This window comes from Heterostelium album (assembly GCF_000004825.1).
Source record: "Heterostelium album PN500 unplaced genomic scaffold PPL_scaffold7, whole genome shotgun sequence".
Classification (NCBI taxonomy): domain Eukaryota; phylum Evosea; class Eumycetozoa; order Acytosteliales; family Acytosteliaceae; genus Heterostelium; species Heterostelium album.
In genome coordinates, this window is record NW_008805069.1 from 185,575 (window position 1) to 204,329 (window position 18,755).

The 18,755-nt window shown below is 30.6% G+C and overlaps 5 protein-coding genes across 5 annotated transcripts; 2 read left to right on the forward strand and 3 right to left on the reverse strand.

Moving 5' to 3' along the window:
- Positions 1-34: 34 nt before the first annotated feature.
- On the reverse strand, positions 35-1,081 carry PPL_07440 (NADP-dependent oxidoreductase; the record flags this gene model as incomplete). Its single annotated transcript, XM_020578275.1, has 1 exon — positions 35-1,081. One exon carries the CDS (start codon positions 1,079-1,081, stop codon positions 35-37), a length of 1,047 nt encoding a protein of 348 aa, XP_020431870.1.
- Positions 1,082-1,147: 66 nt separating this feature from the next.
- On the reverse strand, positions 1,148-7,949 carry PPL_07441 (uncharacterized protein; the record flags this gene model as incomplete). Its single annotated transcript, XM_020578276.1, has 13 exons — positions 1,148-1,152; positions 1,595-1,667; positions 1,798-1,897; positions 3,435-3,482; positions 3,837-3,877; positions 4,485-5,427; positions 5,531-5,823; positions 5,892-6,427; positions 6,553-6,616; positions 6,686-6,776; positions 6,822-7,313; positions 7,374-7,414; positions 7,731-7,949. 13 exons carry the CDS (start codon positions 7,947-7,949, stop codon positions 1,148-1,150), a joined length of 2,946 nt encoding a protein of 981 aa, XP_020431871.1.
- A 331-nt stretch (positions 7,950-8,280) lies between these two features.
- PPL_07442 (uncharacterized protein) lies at positions 8,281-10,157 on the forward strand (the record flags this gene model as incomplete). The annotated part of the gene is made up of 6 exons (XM_020578277.1): positions 8,281-8,354; positions 8,486-8,520; positions 9,347-9,725; positions 9,792-9,887; positions 10,019-10,041; positions 10,114-10,157. The coding sequence occupies 6 exons, from the start codon at positions 8,281-8,283 to the stop codon at positions 10,155-10,157; spliced, it is 651 nt and encodes a 216-aa protein (XP_020431872.1).
- Positions 10,158-10,222: 65 nt separating this feature from the next.
- On the forward strand, positions 10,223-12,639 carry PPL_07443 (uncharacterized protein; the record flags this gene model as incomplete). The annotated part of the gene is made up of 5 exons (XM_020578278.1): positions 10,223-10,275; positions 10,437-10,564; positions 10,622-12,159; positions 12,493-12,544; positions 12,632-12,639. 5 exons carry the CDS (start codon positions 10,223-10,225, stop codon positions 12,637-12,639), a joined length of 1,779 nt encoding a protein of 592 aa, XP_020431873.1.
- A 112-nt stretch (positions 12,640-12,751) lies between these two features.
- PPL_07444 (uncharacterized protein) lies at positions 12,752-18,532 on the reverse strand (the record flags this gene model as incomplete). The annotated part of the gene is made up of 2 exons (XM_020578279.1): positions 12,752-16,631; positions 16,656-18,532. 2 exons carry the CDS (start codon positions 18,530-18,532, stop codon positions 12,752-12,754), a joined length of 5,757 nt encoding a protein of 1,918 aa, XP_020431874.1.
- Positions 18,533-18,755: the final 223 nt, after the last annotated feature.

Below are 18,755 nucleotides of genomic sequence, written 5' to 3' on the forward strand. Positions count from 1 at the left end.
CTATTATTACTAATTATTATTATTATTTAATAATTTAAAGATTTGATTTTTGATTTGTATTATCCATTTTAACTAATAATTTACCAGTGTTTGAACCACTGAATAACGAAAGGAAAGAGGGAATGATTTGATCGAATCCATGAGTAATTGTAGTTTTACCCTTTAACTTACCTTGTACAATCCATTGTGATAACTCTCTAATTGCTTCTCCATTCTTTTTAGAGTAGTCTGTTACAATGAATCCTTGCATTCTAGTTGAGGTTCTAACCAAGTGTACTTGACAATGTGGACCAACACTATCACCAGGTGCAGAGTTATACATTGAGATTGCACCACAAACTGGTATACGTGCGAATTGGTTTAGCAATAGGAATATAGGTTCACTGATTTTACCACCGACATTATCAAAGTAAATGTCAACACCCTTTGGACATGCAAGTCTAAGATCTTTCCTGTAGGTTGGTGAGTTATAGTTTACAGCGGCATCGAATCCAAGTTCTCTCTTTAGGAATTCACACTTCTCATCTGATCCAGCAATACCGACAACTCTACAACCCTTGATCTTTCCGATTTGACCAACAATCGAACCAACACCTCCAGCTGCAGCAGAGACAACCAGTGTCTCACCACTCTTTGGCTCACCAATCTCACGCATTCCATGATAAGCAGTCAAGCCGACAACACCAAGAATATTGAGATAGGTCTCAAGTGGTACCAACTTATCATTGACCTTGTAAATACCTCTGTTACCATTGAATTTGAATATCTCCATCCAAGGTAACTCTCCACAACAATGATCACCAACTGCCCATTTAGGATTGTTTGATTTAAGGATTCTACCAACACAGATTCCTATCATTGGCTCACCTACTTTATAGGATGCAGCATATGATTTAGCAGCTGATAAACGACCTCTTATATAAGGGTCAACTGAAACAAGCTCTAACTTAATGACAATTTCATTCTCAGCCAATTCAACAGCCTCATAATTGAATTCTACACTCTGAACATCAAAGTCTGATTGCTGAACCATTCTACCTTCAACATGGTTTTTCAATATAATTTTCTTTATCATTACCATTCTTGTTTTAAACTATAACTTGTTATATTAATGTGTAATATGAATATGATTATGATCAACGAAATTTTATTCTATTAAATATTTATTTCGAAAAAAAAAAAAAACAAAAATTGTGGGGTGGTTACTACTTGTTTTCTGGTGAGGAAAGGGGGTAGAGAAGATGAGTGAGTCACTGGTTTTTTGCATCAAAAAAAAAATATTCATTTTTGATGGTCATTTTTTTTTTCAAAAATTTGTTAAATTTTTTTCAATGATAGTGATTGTGGCTGTTTTTCACAATTTTTTTTCTAAGTTTTTGCATTAGAGATTAATATTAAAAAAATAAAATAAAATATCAAACCTTGTTAGATTTTAATAAAAATTAGATAAATAGAAAGTATTTTTATAGTAGATTTAGAATATAAAGTTTGTTTTATTCTTTAAAAAAATTTTGAAAGAGTTTGGCCTCTGTTTTTCGATGGGTAAAATGAGTTTTCCAATCTGCATCGGAGTTCGGAGCAAGCTACAACGAACCCGAGAGATCAAAGAATACAGGGACAGACATATTTATCAATGTTATGAAAGATTCAATCAAATTCTCAAAGATCTTCAATCAAAAATTGGTGTTCAAAAAATGGTTATTGTAATATGGGAAATTTATATGAGAAAATCAATGATTGGCAACTAGCGAAATAGATATTTAACAATGGACCCTACTGATTAAATAAAGCACATACATCAAATAGAAATGGTTCAACACACGATATGTGAGCTTTAATTTCTATCGATTCCTTGAATAGTGGATAAAGCTGGTATCTTTCACTTTGCCAATCAACACTAAATATTAAAATTTTGGTTTTTATTTGAATCAAACACAATCAAATCAACAATAACCATATAAAATTCAATTGTATAATGTTAGCGATACGAAAAAGCAACTTTGTATGATAGTAGATTGACAAGAAAGTGAGTTAATAAATGAATAAATGAATAAATATAATATATATGAATATAAATATATAAATATAAATAAATAAATATAATACATATAATAGATATATAGAGAAATAAATAAATTATTGGATGAATAAATAAATGTATGAAAGGAAGAATGAAAGAATGGGTGGATGAAAGATTGAAAGAAAGAAAGAAAGAAAGAAAGAATATGGATGAAAGGAAGAATGAAAGTGAATTAGGTGCTAATTCACTGCAGTGCAAATGTTGTCCGTCTAAGGACAATAAGGTAGCCGCCAAGGCAATGCCGGCACCCATCAATCAACATCAATAATATACACCAGCCAACATATAGTAATAGTCAATTATAATTAATTCAATTAATTAAATCAACTAAATAAGTAATAGTCCAAAACAACAGATCGAAATAATAATTAAATTAGAATCTGTTGTTTCTGAATTAAGTATTCAACATTCAGCCGTCAAGCTTCTCAATAATGAATATATTGAGTTTAACGCGACGTTAAAGATTCATTCATTTTAATCATTCAACATTAAAAATAGAAACTGAAGAAATTAAATAAATAAGAAAAGAATTAAAATAAAAATATAAAAAAATTAGATTATATAAAATATTATTGAAAATAACTCATTATTGTTATTAATTACGAATCATATGAGAGATGGCAGACCCAAACGAACAATCAATAGAAACAACCCACTACTACCACAACCACAACAACCACTGGATCAACGACATCCATAGATCCAACAACAACAACAATAACAACCAATACAAGCGACCTCACAATGAATGATCTCGATAATAATAACAATAATGATCAAATCCCAACATCTCTACTTTGTTTCCTGATGTTGTTCCTATTACTACGCGCCCAGATTCACTCCCGTCAGATGTATTCCAAGCAACCCTGATCGCATCCAAGACTCCGATCTCTTCCTCTATCGTACCTGGTCAACCCGAGAACAAACAGCAAATAAATAGAAATATAGTGTAAGAATATAAATATGTAACGCGTTGACAGCACAATGTGCACTGGACTAATACAGTACTTATATTGTATTACCTATATCTATTTATTTATAGAATGATACATACCATATATAAACAAATTAAAGGAAAAAATAACCTATACTTTTTTGGAGAAAAAAAAAATAAATTTGAATTAGTTATCTTGAATATACTTGATTATTTACCCACTCCCTGCACTGAGTGTGCCCCTGGTAATCCATTCTATTATTATTCACGACTATCATATCAAAATGGAGAAAATATACATGATAACCGGGTGGCTCGTTCGATGCACCTTTATTGTTGTTACTCAACAATATTTTTCTATTTAAAACAAAAAAGTTAATGAGTAAGAATGTTTATCCAATTTGATTTTCAATTACATACATTTTATTTTCAAAGATTGTAGCTGAGTCGATATAATAACTTGACCACCTTAGTTAGAAATATTGACTAGTCGGCCCTTTATATATTCTAAAGTGGTGCATTTTAAAATATATAGTTTTATAGTGTGCCTACCCTATAATGCCGGATTGGTCTGTATCAAATAAGTTAGTAAAACATTAATTGAATAATGTATACTAGACATTATTGAGTGACAGCCAGATGGGAGTCTTCATCTTTTACATTCGGTAATACCAGAATAATTTGTCGTAGGCATACAAAATTATCTGATATGTTGAACATAAATTAATGACATACGAAATATAATAAAGAAGTAAATAAAATTTATATTAATAAAATTATATGCGTATACCTTTATTGGACTATTCTCTTGATTAAAAATACAAATAAAATCTAGAAAGATCACATTCTTTGTATGAATTGACCTTTGTATAATAGAATGAATTAGTTAAGTACATTCACAACTGCTCAGCTGCTATATAAGGAACTTATACTTACAATGAACTAAAACATAATATAAAACAAAATTTACTACTACCAAATCAATATGCTTCAACATTCAAACACTCCAGATAATGAATCAGGTTGAAAGCGTTATTCTAAAATAATATAGCAAAGTGCTCACATGTTGAATTGTGTTTTTGATAATAACCAAAATCACCTTATTCAATGTTGAAATAAATTTGATTTGAAATGTACTAGACCAGACTCCCATCCGAACATATACATAGCTTCATCAAACCCATAACAACAAATGAAAAAATAGGCGAATTGATTGCAAGATTCTTTACACACTACTGCATATACTATTTCAAAACAAGCAATCAAAAATTATTGAATAATTATGATCCACTAAAGATATGTCAAAGAAATAAAAATTAGTAATCTGTATTCATTAAAATAAAACAATTATTTACTTACACTATCTTTTATGCCTAAACATCTCCACATACCAAAAAGATTATAATAAAATTTGAATTATAAAAATGATTTTAAAACATTTCCAATCATATTTTGAATTGGTCTTATTACCAGGTTTGATAATGGGTTCTTAATAAGTAGAGTGGAGAAGAGCTGTCCATAGTCCGCTATGGCTGTGAGGCATGGAATTCTTATAATAAGTTCTCGTAGAGATGGCCAATTGGATAAGAAGTCACCGGCATTGTTCATGTTTTCGTCTTCTTCTGCGGTATTCAACTGGTCCTTGATCTTTTCATATGGAATACAGAATCGATCGATCTCCATTGCATCGTCAGTTTCCTCAACTTGTTCCATGATAGGATCTTCATGTGATGTCATTTCTACATCATTTGATGCTGCTGCTTCTGACTGTGGTGGAGATTGTTGTTGCAGTGTTTGTGAAAGTTGTTGTAAATAGTTGATTTGTTGTTGTTGTCTATAATCTTGAATCTGCGAGTTGTAATTGTTATCGATTTCAAAGATTACGACAATTTCTTTTGCTGGTTTTGATTGTTCCGTTGATTGCACTGTAGTGTTGTGTTGAATAGGAGTATGGAGTGGTGTTTGGGTTGGAGTTTGGATTGGAGTTTGGGTTGGAGTTTGGATTGGTGTTTGGGATTGTGTTGGAATTGGTGTTTGGATTGGTGTTTGGGATGGGGATTGGATTGGTGTTTGACTATTTACATGAGTTGATTTGTGATGTTTTTGATTGTACATTGATTCTTGATTATTATCTTCTTCTCTTATTCTTTTTTTTGTTGAATTGTTATTATTATTATTGTTATTGTTATTTATTTGGTTATTTATTTTTTTATGTTGACTATTATTGTCACAATCATCCTCTCTTTCTTTTCTTTTACCACTATAAATCAAGCTCGATCCGATATCATGATCATCGTCACCAAAATCAATCGATTCGATATCAAACAATGGTTTACTTTGGGTATTTTGTGTATTATTATGTGTATTATTATGTGTATTATTCTGTGTATTAATTTGTTTATTATTTTGTGTACTATTTTGTATATTATCTTGTGTATTATTCTGTGTATTATTTTGTGAATTAGTCTGTTTTGTTTTCTTTGTTCCTCTGTAGCCTCTTCTTCTTTTGTTTGTACCAGAGAGTGTTTGGTCTGGTGTAGTTGTGGTAGCGGGTTTTGGTGAAGATTGAGATTAAGTAGAAGCAGCTTGTGAATTTGAAAGTGTTGGTTGAGATGGTGACTGAGGTGACGAAACAATTTGTTCGAGCTGGTTTCCAAGACTGTGCCTCCTCCTTGGTGGTCGATTCGTAGCCTTTGGAAATTGTAGTCTCTTTACCAACTTGACTTTTCATAGCAGAATATTTGTAGATAGTCATTTTGTCAACTTCATTTCCACCCATGAATTTAATGAAATGTTTATTGGCACGCATCTTTTTTTTGTAAAAAAATATTGATTAATAATTGTTTTGAATTCAAATTATATAATTGATTAACTTACTGATCTATTATCTAAAAACTGGAAATGATGATACTCTGTAAAACCAGGAAAGATCTTTATTTCTTTCTGTTTCAATTCCTTTGGGTTATGAATTTCGACTGTTACTTTGATGGTAACAGCTTCCTTCTCTGATTCAGAGGTCAATTTGTATGTTCTTTGATAGTTGTTGTTGTCAGTGGTACTCTTGATTGCATTGATAACATCTTGATCTGTATAGATTGAATCTTTGAAACTCGACTTGTCTGCTATCGCTCTAGAAACCATTGAAAAATGTTGATCGCATTCACTCTTTCCGTGATAGGGTGCAAAAGTATTCAATTCGACGAGATACTTTCTTTTGGTTTTGTTTGGAGTGTTTGGATCAGCTACTTGCAACTTTGACAATGTATGCATATATGAAAGTATTTCATTTGACTTGAAGTGTCTAGCATTATCACACCAAAATGTAATTTTGTTGATATTTAGACTGGTGAATAATGGATCATTGATTAATTTGTCGAGACATGAAATTGCAAATGTCGAACAGTGATTAAGTACTTGTGAAAGACAGTCATAGTAGTGAGTCTTCAGCTTGTCACCTTGCTTATAGAAGAGGACCATTCCAAAGAAGGTACGAGCAGGTTGTTGGTAAAATTCATGGCTTACTTGCACTTGGATTTACCTAATGATATATTCTCTTTAAAATCACAGAGAATAATACACTCTCCTGCCTTTAACTCATTTTTCTAAATAAAAAAAAAAAAAAATTTCATTAATAAATCATTAACTAAATGTATTAATAAAATTATAATTACACATGTCAAATAATCATTCTTTCTTTGCTGAACAAACATCTTGTGAATAGTCAAGATTTCAAACAGTTTATGATCTTGATCTGAAAGTTGCCTAAACTTAATTCGTTTTGACTCGAGAGCCTGATACTGAACACACATTGGACACATGTCGGTTCGATTCTTCATTTCTCTGACATACTCTGGTACGAAACTGTAAAATGCACTTCTACCCATGAGTGGATACTTGACTTGATCAACTTCACTCTTCTTGAGGTAATCTGTAAAGCAGGTATTTATGTTTCCTAAAGCAAGGTTCTTGATTGGCACCAACTCGAATGCTCGTTTACCATCTGCGTCGAGTTCTTTGCTGTACAACCTCATGTTTTTACTTGATTCTTCAGTTATATCTTTCATATTGAAGTAACCTTCGACGGCTGTCCTTAGCATCGTGGTTCTTTGTCTTCTTGTCATTTGTCCATTGTGTGTAAATTTAGATCTCCAATTGCTGATCTCTTCTGCATTAATCAGTCTACCTGCACCATACTTATGTACGTGTTGAATTGCACGATTCCACGCATTATTATCTATTGTGATTCCAAACTCTCTGATTTCCTTAGAAGTGTAAAAAGGAACTAAACTTGATAACAATCTAGATTGGGAATATTAGTATCAATGATATACAAAATCGCGAGCATTACAAAACACTTACCTTGTTTTTTCATATCCATCTCTATCTGTATATTGGCCACTCTGAAGTGATGAAATAACATATGACAACGCAACAGCATGTGTGGTTGCTCCAGGTATCTCTTCATATATCTCCTTATATCCCTTTCTGAATTCTTCTGATGTAGTAATACTACCATCTTTCTTTAATTCTTCAAGAACCTGAATATATTTATAGTTAAAAGTATTAACAATAATCATTCAAAACAACAGTTTATGATATGTATAGTTGTCAATAGTGTACCTGCTTTCCAGTGGTATTCTTTGTTAACCAATCTTTCATTAAATGTGTCTGTTGATCAATCGTTACTTTGTTATGTTTTTTTGGTGATGCTATTACATTAACTGAAGTTGTTATTAAATTTAAAACTTTACTTTTATTACCAGACCTCTCTGATAATTTACTATAGTCCTTATAACGATTACTCTTGACTGGTTTAGTGTTTGGATCACTAACTGATTTTATTGAATTAAACACTCCTTGTGTATAATTATTGAAAGAGGGAGCCAATGATCGACTATTATTACTCTTATTTTGTGTAGTTAATCTGCTTGCCATTTTAAAATAAAACTTGATTAAAATAACGAATCAAATATCAAATATAAATAATTAAAAAGAATCAATCACAACCTAAATTTTTTCCTTTTTTTTTAAAAAAAAGCAAAACACAAAAAAGCACAGCCACATGATAATAAGTATTAGTTTGATGCACCTCTTTAACAATATTTCTGTTAATGATTAAATCTATAGATTGTTTTATTTTTTCTTTATTATTAAATTTTAAATACGTCAGTTTATTAAAGTTTTATTTTATTTTATTTTTTCACTTTTAAACGACATCTTTGATTTGATAAACAAACAAAAATATGTTTCGTTTAAAGTCGATGAAATGGAAGTACCATTGGGTTGCAAAGTTACATTCAAAGACACCAACGACATTCTCAATTTCCAATTAACATTACGGTATCTTTTATGAAATTTAAACAAAGTTTAAAATAAATCTATACCTTTATAAATATTACATCCACTATCCTTTTTAGCCAATCTATGATTACATGTGCTTGTTTATATGTTTATTTTACTTTTTAGTTGAGCAATAGAACTAATTCTGTTATTGAACTCAAACTTTGTAATTGTTTCTGTTATTGAAATGCATGCTAATCGGTCATTGTCCAGTATTTAACCTTTATTTACTAATTTACTACATCTCGTATATTAATATCTTGGTGATAAATATTCAAATAATAATTAAATTATAACTATATTTTAAAAGAATGAATTAAGATGTCTGTTTTCTTTTGTTTTGATTGCAAAAAAAAAAACCAAACCAAAAAATAATTAAAAAAAATTTTATTTTCAAATTCATCATTTTTTTTGAAAAACTTAGTTTTCATATGATCCATAACACAAAGTTTGGAAAGAATTATAAAAATGTCCCGATTTAGAATGTTTGCTAATATATTGGTATGATCATAGATATTAGAAAAGATTCTTTTTTTTTTCTTGATCCTCAATTCTTTTGTAAAAAACTTTTGGAACTAAGTTTTCAACCTTTCTTTTTAATAAGGAGAGAATTTGCCTCATTACAACTAAACTACTTTTTTGTTTTGATCAAAACCAAATTTTTTCATTTTAATTTTTTTACTTTACAACCTTCAAATTTAACAACAAATACAATCTTCAAATTTATCAACAAATAAAATCTTCAAATTTATATAATAGTTATTATTTCTTATATTTTTAAAATATTATATCTATTCTTTTTTTTTTATTCTTTCTCTATTCTTTATATTCTTTATCTATTTATCTATTATTTATCTTTTTATATATTGTTTAATATTTATCTATTCTTATTTATCTATTCTTTATCTATTTATCTATTATTTATCTTTTTATATATTGCTTAATATTTATCTATTCTTTTATTTATTTATCTATGTCACACATTTCTATAGGTCCTTTTAAGGTCAAAGATGTCCTAAAGGATGAATTCTTTACAACTATTTCTTCTAATCTATCAGAAGATCAAAGAAGATCTTTAGTACAAATTAATGATTTTCTTCATAAATTTATAATTAATAATCAAGATAATTTCACCAAAAATTTTCCAATTGTTAATAATATTATTGTTAAAAATGAAGATGTTTTGACAAATTTAGAAAAAACAACTACCCACCTCACTATCTCATATAAAATAATATCGTATATATATAGGCGAATAATTGGTAGCGAAATTCTAGAATCCAATCATATGGGAGAAGTTTGGAAATTGCTTCAATTTCAACCTATAAATATTCATGAGATAACTAATATAATTTCTGAAGAAGATACAAAGTATGTATAAAAAGTTTTTTTTATTTAAAAAATAATTCCTTGTTTATTTATATTTATTTTTAATAGAAAAAAGTTTTTAGAATTATTTGTATCTTTCAAAGATGAATTCGATATAAAATCAAAATATTTTGATGAAGTACCTAAACAAGTGGCAACAAACTTGTATAATTTTCTCTACTCCCAGCTCCAGTCTCATTTAAGAAACCTTACGAAAGTTATTAACTCTTCTATTCAAAAGAATTTAATAAATCTTGAGATCAATGATAGTATTGACTCAAAGATTCATTTTTTAGATTTTATAATAAACAACAATCTTGTAAGTATCAATTTTTTTTTAATTTACAATTTTTTTTTAGTTTTAATCAAAATTCCTAATTTTTTTAAATAGTTTCCCATCTTATCGGACCACCAAGTAAAGAATCTAGTAGATAAATATAAAATCGATACAACAATCAAACTAGAGGAACGGTTGATCACACTTTTAGCCAATCACAAAAATGGCAAAGTTTCTATTGATTTTAGTGACTTTAAATTTAAAGGTAAGTTTTAAGTATATATATTTTAAGAGTATTTAATTTTAATTTATTAATATTAATTTTCTTTTCTAAAAATTTAAATAGAATTAAAAAAATTATTTTATTTTACACATTATGATCACCAAAATATTAAAGAACTTGGTTCGAACGATTTCAATGGATACAAGTACTATAGATTGGGACTCGGTGGTCTATTCAACAAGATAAAGTATACTCTGAAATACCTGAATCCTCTCAAAGCAGTAGAGGCCGATCTAACTGACGCACTCTCTTTACATATATTTTTTATTAAATTTTTTAATGGTAAATATTTTTTTAATAAATATTAAGTTGAATTTTTATTAATTTCTTTTTTTATAGGACTAGATGATCCGAGCGATGTTTTCATCAGATTATCTAATTGGGGATTTGATTTTCCAAAATTACATCCCAAAATGAATCCTATAGAAGTTACATTCAATGAAGCTTCTATTGTCAAGATTGCACAATCTATACTTGGGGAAACCTATATGGATTATTCAAATGTTAAGCAATTTACCGACTTGGTCGAATTTGTGGAAAGATTAAAAGTGCAAGAAGAAAGTCCACAAGCAGTCAGTGAATATCTTTTATGTAAGAGCGATAATCACAAGAATGTTGGTTTACCAGATAACATTTTCAAAGACTATATGCGTAAAAATGGAAATCATTATTATTGTGCGAGTTGCTCTTCATTAAATTCCAAGGTATACAGAAACAAGGATTCAAAACCAATAGAAGTAAAACCAGCGAAAAAGAAAAAAATAACTAAATCAATTTTTAGAATTGTAAAGTTTTTTTCTGAAACTGTAGAGAGATCAGATCTCAATTTATCATCAAATTTAATAGATCAAATACATCAACTAATTGGAATAATCTCAGAGTTTTTACATCATTTAAATTCTTCTTTGCCTAGATCTATCTCATCACCCTCCAAAGCCATCAATGATCTCAAATCTACACTGAAATCATTAATCAATCTATATGGTCAAGATCAAAAGTCTACCGGTACCCTTAAGGAGGATTCCAAGATATCAAACCCTAATCCAAATTCAAAAACAAAATCAAAATCAAAATCAAAATCAAAATCAAAATCAACCAGTTCAAACTCTCAAACTTCTGTAATTTTAGATCAATCATCAACATCAACAACAAACTCTACAAAAGAAACAACAACAAGCTCTATAACAGAAACAACAACAAACTCTACAACAGAAACAACAAATGAGGAATCTACTGATAATAATCAATTTTATTCGTCAGTCGATCAATTTAGAAATATTCAAACTTCCACTGCATCACCAATATCAAAAACCTACACCGACCCTAACTATGTTATTGATACTGAGAAGTATCCAAAGTTTGTTGGTTCACCATTGAATACCTTCTCAATGACCCCTCAAGTCTCTCCACCCACGTCTTCTATTATCACTCATCACCCTCTGGATCCAAATGACATGTCACTCAATAAGGATAGAAAACTGTGTGCTACCGCCAATAGAATGCAAACATTATCAATGTTTAATGGAATTAGAAATACAAATTGGTTAGATTTACACCCATTCGTAGCTAACAATATGAGTGAATTCCCAAAGGAACACAAACTGATAATGCTCGATAGTCTTCAATCAATTCTATCCGATGGCCCCGGATTATCTATGTTATGTGGATCTGTAAATTTACAATTGCTTCATACTCTCATCAAAGATGGTGTTGTAGTAGTAGTTTCAAAACAATCATTTCAATCTTCATTCTCATTGAAATTAAAGATATTAGATAAGTCGGTAACAAAAACTATAACAGTTCATTTAACACGTCATCCTTGTTTTTACTCTAAAGAATTTATCTCAGCATTCTATTATTTTTGTTATTTTACAATGGTAATAATATCATATTATAATATACATATAAACATATAAATATAATACTTACAACTTTGATATAAGATTAGGAATTACTTTAGGAATAGTTTTGGTACGAGGAATATAGATTTAATGAATGTAATAAAATTTAGAGATATAATTTACAGTATAATATTTAAAGATAATAATTTATTTATTTTACAATTTGAAGATAAGAATAATATTTTGTAATGTTGAATAATGTTGAATAATTAATTAATTTCTATAATGGATTTCCATGGTATTTATACTGTTGGATTTCTTCGACCAGTGCAGTTGCCCAATCTCAGAAATCTGTTCTTGATTAACTAGTTTGGTATTCATTGTAGATTAACTTGTTGGTTATTTCTTTATGTTAACTTTGGTAGATTGATATTTTGTTGATTCACTGAATGTTGATATTATTCGAATATATTTGATTATTGCTAAACAGTTGAATTATTAATTTAAGTTATTTGAAATCGTGTCCATGAACTGTTTGAATTGTGATAGTTGAGTTCTTAATAAATTATTGAAGTGTCAGTTGATTTGATTATTATAATTCTAAAATGTTAATTTTAGAACACTGTCTTTAGTTTGAATTAGTTTTCAACCAATTTCTATAGTCTCCGGTTAAAGACTTATATGATTGGTGAACATCGTTATCCAGTATCCATCCTTGGACTCCTCCTATATTGAAAAGGTATTCGGTCTTGGCATCTCTCTTGTTGGTGAGATTGAAGGTTCTCTTTCTTGTGACGAACATTGTATCTTTACGAATGATATTGGCGTTGATCAAAGCTATGAGTATCTTGGCACTTTGTTTGGTTGGTGGATGGTTCGGATAGGAATTGTGGTATTGGATGTATTCTTCAAGGACAGTTAACTTATTCTTCTTTTCGAATGCTTCTTTGATTTCTTTGGCAGATATTCTCTGGAAATTAGTGATTTCAGAAGATTCTGAAAATTCTCTTTCATTTTGGAATGTCAATGTATTATGAATGATTGGATGAGTAGTAGTTGAGTTTGGAATATTATCCAAAATTAAAGTGTTTGAATCTGGTGTATTGATAGGTGGGTTGTTGTTTGTAGTTGAATTGTTGTTTGTTACCAAATCTAATTCTGAATCAATGTCCATGGCTTCAGTGTCATCTGTGTCGTCGTTGTTGTTATTCTGATTGTTTTGTTCATTTTGAGTAATTGAATCGATTTCAATTTCATCTTCTTCTTCAACTTCGCCAAATTCGATATCATCATCATCCTCATCGTCTAAAGAGTTGTGTTTCTTGAAGTATTTAGCGTGTCTAGTGAAAGATGGATTGATTCTCTTTCTCTTTGTACCAGATTCAACGTTGGCAACTGTGACATTTAATCCATTGACATTCGTTACTTCGTATGGACCATCAAATCTTGTTTCTAATTTGATTTTGTTTTTAGGGTTTGATCTAAACTTTCTTAGATAAACACTATCACCTACTTTAATATCCATTTCTTTCTTATTTTTATTATATTGAATTCTCATGTTATATTGATTATCGAATAACCAATTTCTAACAATTTTGAGTTGATTTCTCTTTGAGTTGATCATGTTTTCGATATCAACGTTTGATGAGTTCATTTTCAATTTGTATTGAATAAGAGAGAGTGGTGTTATTGGATTTTCACCTGTATAGATTTTAAAAGGAGAGTATTCGCATCCGTGATGGATGGAATTGTTTACACAAAATTCAATTGTATCAACTAAAGTTATCCATTCATCATGGTTTTCTTCATTGTAAGTTGCAATGATAGCTTTACGAAACAAGTTACCTAAGTATCTGATTATACTTTCCACTTGTCCATTGGCCTGTTGATTTTCTGCAGTGGTAGTTCTGATTTCACAATTTAATATATCCATCAGATCTTTCCAAAATTTACTAGTAAACTTTGAATCTCTATCAGAGACAATTTCAACAGGCATGCCATGATGTTTGAATATTTCTTTCATAAAGATTTCAGCTAAATCTTTAGAAGTGTAAGTTGAATGAACTGGTATGAGTCGTACCATCTTTGATAGACGATCAACAATTACCCAGACTTTATTATATTTAATACCTTTGTATTCAGTATCAATTAATGGAATAAAATCCATACTGATGCTTTCAAAACATTTAGTTGGAACAATAAGTGGTTGAAGTTTACCAATTGATTGTCCACGAGCATCAGTTGCTTTGTTACAAGTATGACAAGCTTTGACATAATTAGTGACATCTTTGGCTATTCCTTCCCAAATGAAATGTCTACTTATTAATTCTAAAGTTTGTTCTATTCCATGATGACCTGCAAGTAATGAATCATGGTATATGAAAAGAATACGTTTAATAATAGAGCGAACTTGAGGAATTACTATTTTATCTTCAAAATATTTAAGTTTACCTTCTGTTTTCACAGATTTAGATTTGTAATATTTTGAAGGATGTATTGTTTTATTCTTTATTTGCGTTTCTTCTTCAATATATCCATTTTCAATCATTGCAATTAGATCATTATCATCAATGGAAATGGTGGTGGAGTAAGTGTAACGACTTAAACCATCAGCAATTACATTATCAGATCCTTTTTTATAAATAAGAGTTGGGTTAAAAGAAAAAATGTATTGTAACCACCTAATTAATTTAGGTTTTGTATTGTCATTAAGTTTATTATTTATAAAAAGTATATTTTGGTGATCGGTATGAATAACTATCTTATAACCTAATAGCATATGGTAGTTAGATTCGAGAGCATGTTTGATTGCCATAACCTCTTGTTCAAAGACATGGTAATCCCTTTCGGTTGTGTTAAACTTCTTGGATCCATAAAGAACAATTTGTTTGTTATCTTCTTGTTCAATATTGTCTTTGTATTGATAAATGACATGACCTATTCCATCATTGGAGGCGTCACAATCGATGTGAAATGTTAACTTATAATCAGGTATAAAAAGAAAACTACTATCGCTTATTTGGTTTTTAATCAAATTGAATGTCTCTGTATGTATGTCTTCCCATTTAAATAATTTATTCTTTCTAGTTATATCAATTAATGGAGCTTCTATTTCAGAGAGTTTGGGGATAAACTTTCGGTAGTAGTTTGTCAAACCTAAGAATCCTCTCAATTCTCTCTTTGTGATAGGTTGTTTCCAATTTTTGATTGCTAAGATTTTATCATTTATAGGAATCAATTTATTATGACCAATAATATGGCCGAGATATTCAAGTGAGTATTGACCAAAAATACATTTAGTTAGTTTTATTTTTAATTTGTTTTGATTTAATAAATCAACAATTTCTAAAACATCTTGAATGTGTTTGTCTTCATCATCAATGTTTGTTTTGATTAACAAATCATCGAGGTAAACAAGTAATTTTTTGGCAATTACATGTCTTTGGAATATACTGTCCATGAGTCTCTGAAAACACGCTGGTGCGTTTGTGAGTCCAAATGGTAATACAGTATATTGGAATACACCGAATGAAGTTCGAAATGCTGTCTTAGATTGATCATTCTCATGAACTCTAATCTGGTGGTAACCTTGGAGTAGATCAATTTTAGAGAAGAGAACACCATCTCTTGTATTGTTAAGAACTTCAGTGATGTTTGGTAATGGGTATGTATCTTTGATAGTTATACCATTTAGAGATCTGTAGTCTACACAGAGTCTCCAACCTCCATCTTTCTTTTTAATAAATAAAAGGGGTGCCGCAAATGCGGATTGAGATGGGGTGATTTGACCATTTTCCAAATAAGTGTTTATCTGTTTTTCCAATTCATCTAAAAATGAATGTGGGATTGGATAATTTTTCGGTTTTGGGGGTTGGTCCACCGTCAAATTTATTTTAAAATCAAAATCTCCGCGAGATGGGGGTAATTCTTTGTCAAAAGGTTTAACCACATCAGGGTATTTATTTAAAATGAGATTTTTTATTTTCTTTGAAAGATTTGATTCAAAAGTGTGGTTAGAATTTTTACTTTCATCCAACTTTTCGTGTGTGTTTGATTTATTTGTATTCTCATCTACACTAATATCATTTAAATATACTAAAGCACAACATTCATCATTATCACTCTCGCTTTGCGAAATTAAACAATTTCTAGTTTCAATTAAATTAGTTTGAATAGAATCGTTTAGAGTGTTGAATTTGATAGCTAGTTCTTTAATATTGTTTTCTTTATCAGCGTTAGGTAAAGATATAATTTTATTTTTAAAATCAATTTTCAAATTTAAATTTTGTAACGTCTCTGTTCCCAAAAGAATAAAGTTTGTTTTAGAATTGATTATAAAAAATGGTATTTTAAATACTTTATTATTGATTGTTATATTTTTATTTATTTGTTTTGATAATGTAGAACTGTCTTTATTAATCCCATTTAAGGTAATGTTGACATCGGTTAGATTCTTGATGTCACTTTCCTGTAATAGATCAAATGAGAGTAAGTTAATGTTACTACAACTGTCAATAAAAATATTAACATACATGTTATTTATGGTTCCAGGCATCGAACATAAGAATGCATTAGCTTGCTTTCTTTGGCCAGTGGCTGGATCGATATCTCGGAATTTTCCAAACTTCCCGTAGAAACATTCATTTGGAAGATGGTTACCCTTATTGCAGATAGAGCAAGTACCAATCTTGGACTTCTTTACGGTGAATTTGGTTTTATTTTGACCGACACTTGGTGGTGGAGATCTTTTATTGGTATTGTTTGGTGACCATTTCTGGGAAAGATTTGGTTGTACATTAGGTGTATTGTGATGATTTCGAGTGGTGAAATGCATCACTTTCTCCTCCCTTTTTAACCGAAGTTTATCGTCGAGTTGCTTTCGACCTAAATCATTTAATCTTTTGGTCAAAGCATTGATGTTCTTTTTACGATGTGCCTTGGTTAATTCTGGATCTGCTTTAATGTTGCTAGGAAGCAAACTGTAAAGCTGTGTGGCGATGTCAGTTTGAGAAAGACGTGATTTACTATAGATCTCTCGGAATTTGATAATGAACTTGTGAGTGGTTTCGAATTGTTCAAGTCTCAAATTCTTAAGATCGGTAACGTATTCATCGGATTCTCGTTTTGTACCGAAGGTATTGGTTAGAATAGAGGCAAATTCCTTCCATTTCATTGTACGTTTTAGGATTTCTGCATCTTCTGCTGATGAAACCGAAGTGATGGCTTCCTCTGAGAGTTTGCTTAAAGCAATGACGCATCGTAACCTATCTTCTGGTACTACGTTCTCCACTTGGGATATGAATGTTTGGGTGTCGCTCATATCTGGAACGAATAATGGAATCTTGGCAGTATAGTTTTTGACTTGGTCTCTCAAATGACTAGAGACCAGAGATTGGATTCCGAGTAGATCAACTCTTTCGGTGACTGCTGCCTCGAATGCTCCTTCGTCGCCAAGTAGTGGGTTCGATACCAAGAATTGGGCAGCTCTTTCAATCAAGTCTTTGTTTGATGCCAACAGCATGTCGTTGAAGGAGACAGCTCTGATTCTTGCTCTTGCATCTCTCAAAGCTTGACTAGAGAACTCTACCACAGTTCGGTGTCTATTGGATCTTGCAGACTTTGGAGTGGTGTTACGTGTATATTTAATCTTATCAATTGGCATTTTGACAGTTTCATCATCCGACTGATCAGAGGTGTCCGAGTCGGATGATTCTGGATCAGATGGATCTTGGAAAGCTATTCTACCAATCTCCTTCTTCGATCTTTTCCTACGATGATTGTTATCATCATCATAGTCGTCTTCGGATTCGGAATTAGAATCTTCTGATTCGGATCGGTGGTATTGATGTCCTTTATTATGGGAGTTGGTGCTCACATTGCGGTTGGGACTTGTTCCGTGATTGGAAATGCTAGTAGCATTCTTGTTGGTACTTGAAATACTTGGCAAGTTTGGAACATTGTTAATGGTACTCGTAGTACTTAGATTACCGTTGGTGACAGTTGTTCTTGGAGAACCACCATTGGTTGCATTGGTGCTGGTCGCACTTTGGTTTAAACTTGGAGAACCATTATTGGTTGCATTGGTGCTGGTCGCACTTTGGTTTAAACTTGGAGAACCATTATTGGTTGTATTGGTGCTGGTCGCACTTTGGGTATCTCTTGGAGAACCACTGTTGGTTACATTGGTGCTGGTCGCACTTTGGATATCTCCGGCGCTGGACGCGCTTAGTGGAGTTTGTTCAATTGCATTGGTATTGGTCATACTTGTTGCATTGAGTGGGTTTGTTATGGACATAGTGTTGTCAGAAACATTGGTTTCCGCTTGATTTTCAGTTGGAGAAATGTCAGCCATTTGACCCGAGTTAGTTTCGTCGTTAGTGGTTGGAATGGATGTGTTTAATTGGGACATCTTTTAGTTGGTTTGTTTCTTTTATGTTCTATATAAATAGAATAAAGAAAAATTTAATTAGTAAATATTTATAGATATTTCTAATTATAATCACTTGGTGGTGATGTGTATATATTGTTCACTTGGTGGTGAAAATCACTTGATGGTGATGTATATATATATATTGTTCACTTGATGGTGAAAATCACTTGGTGGTGATATATATATATGTATTTCACTTGAT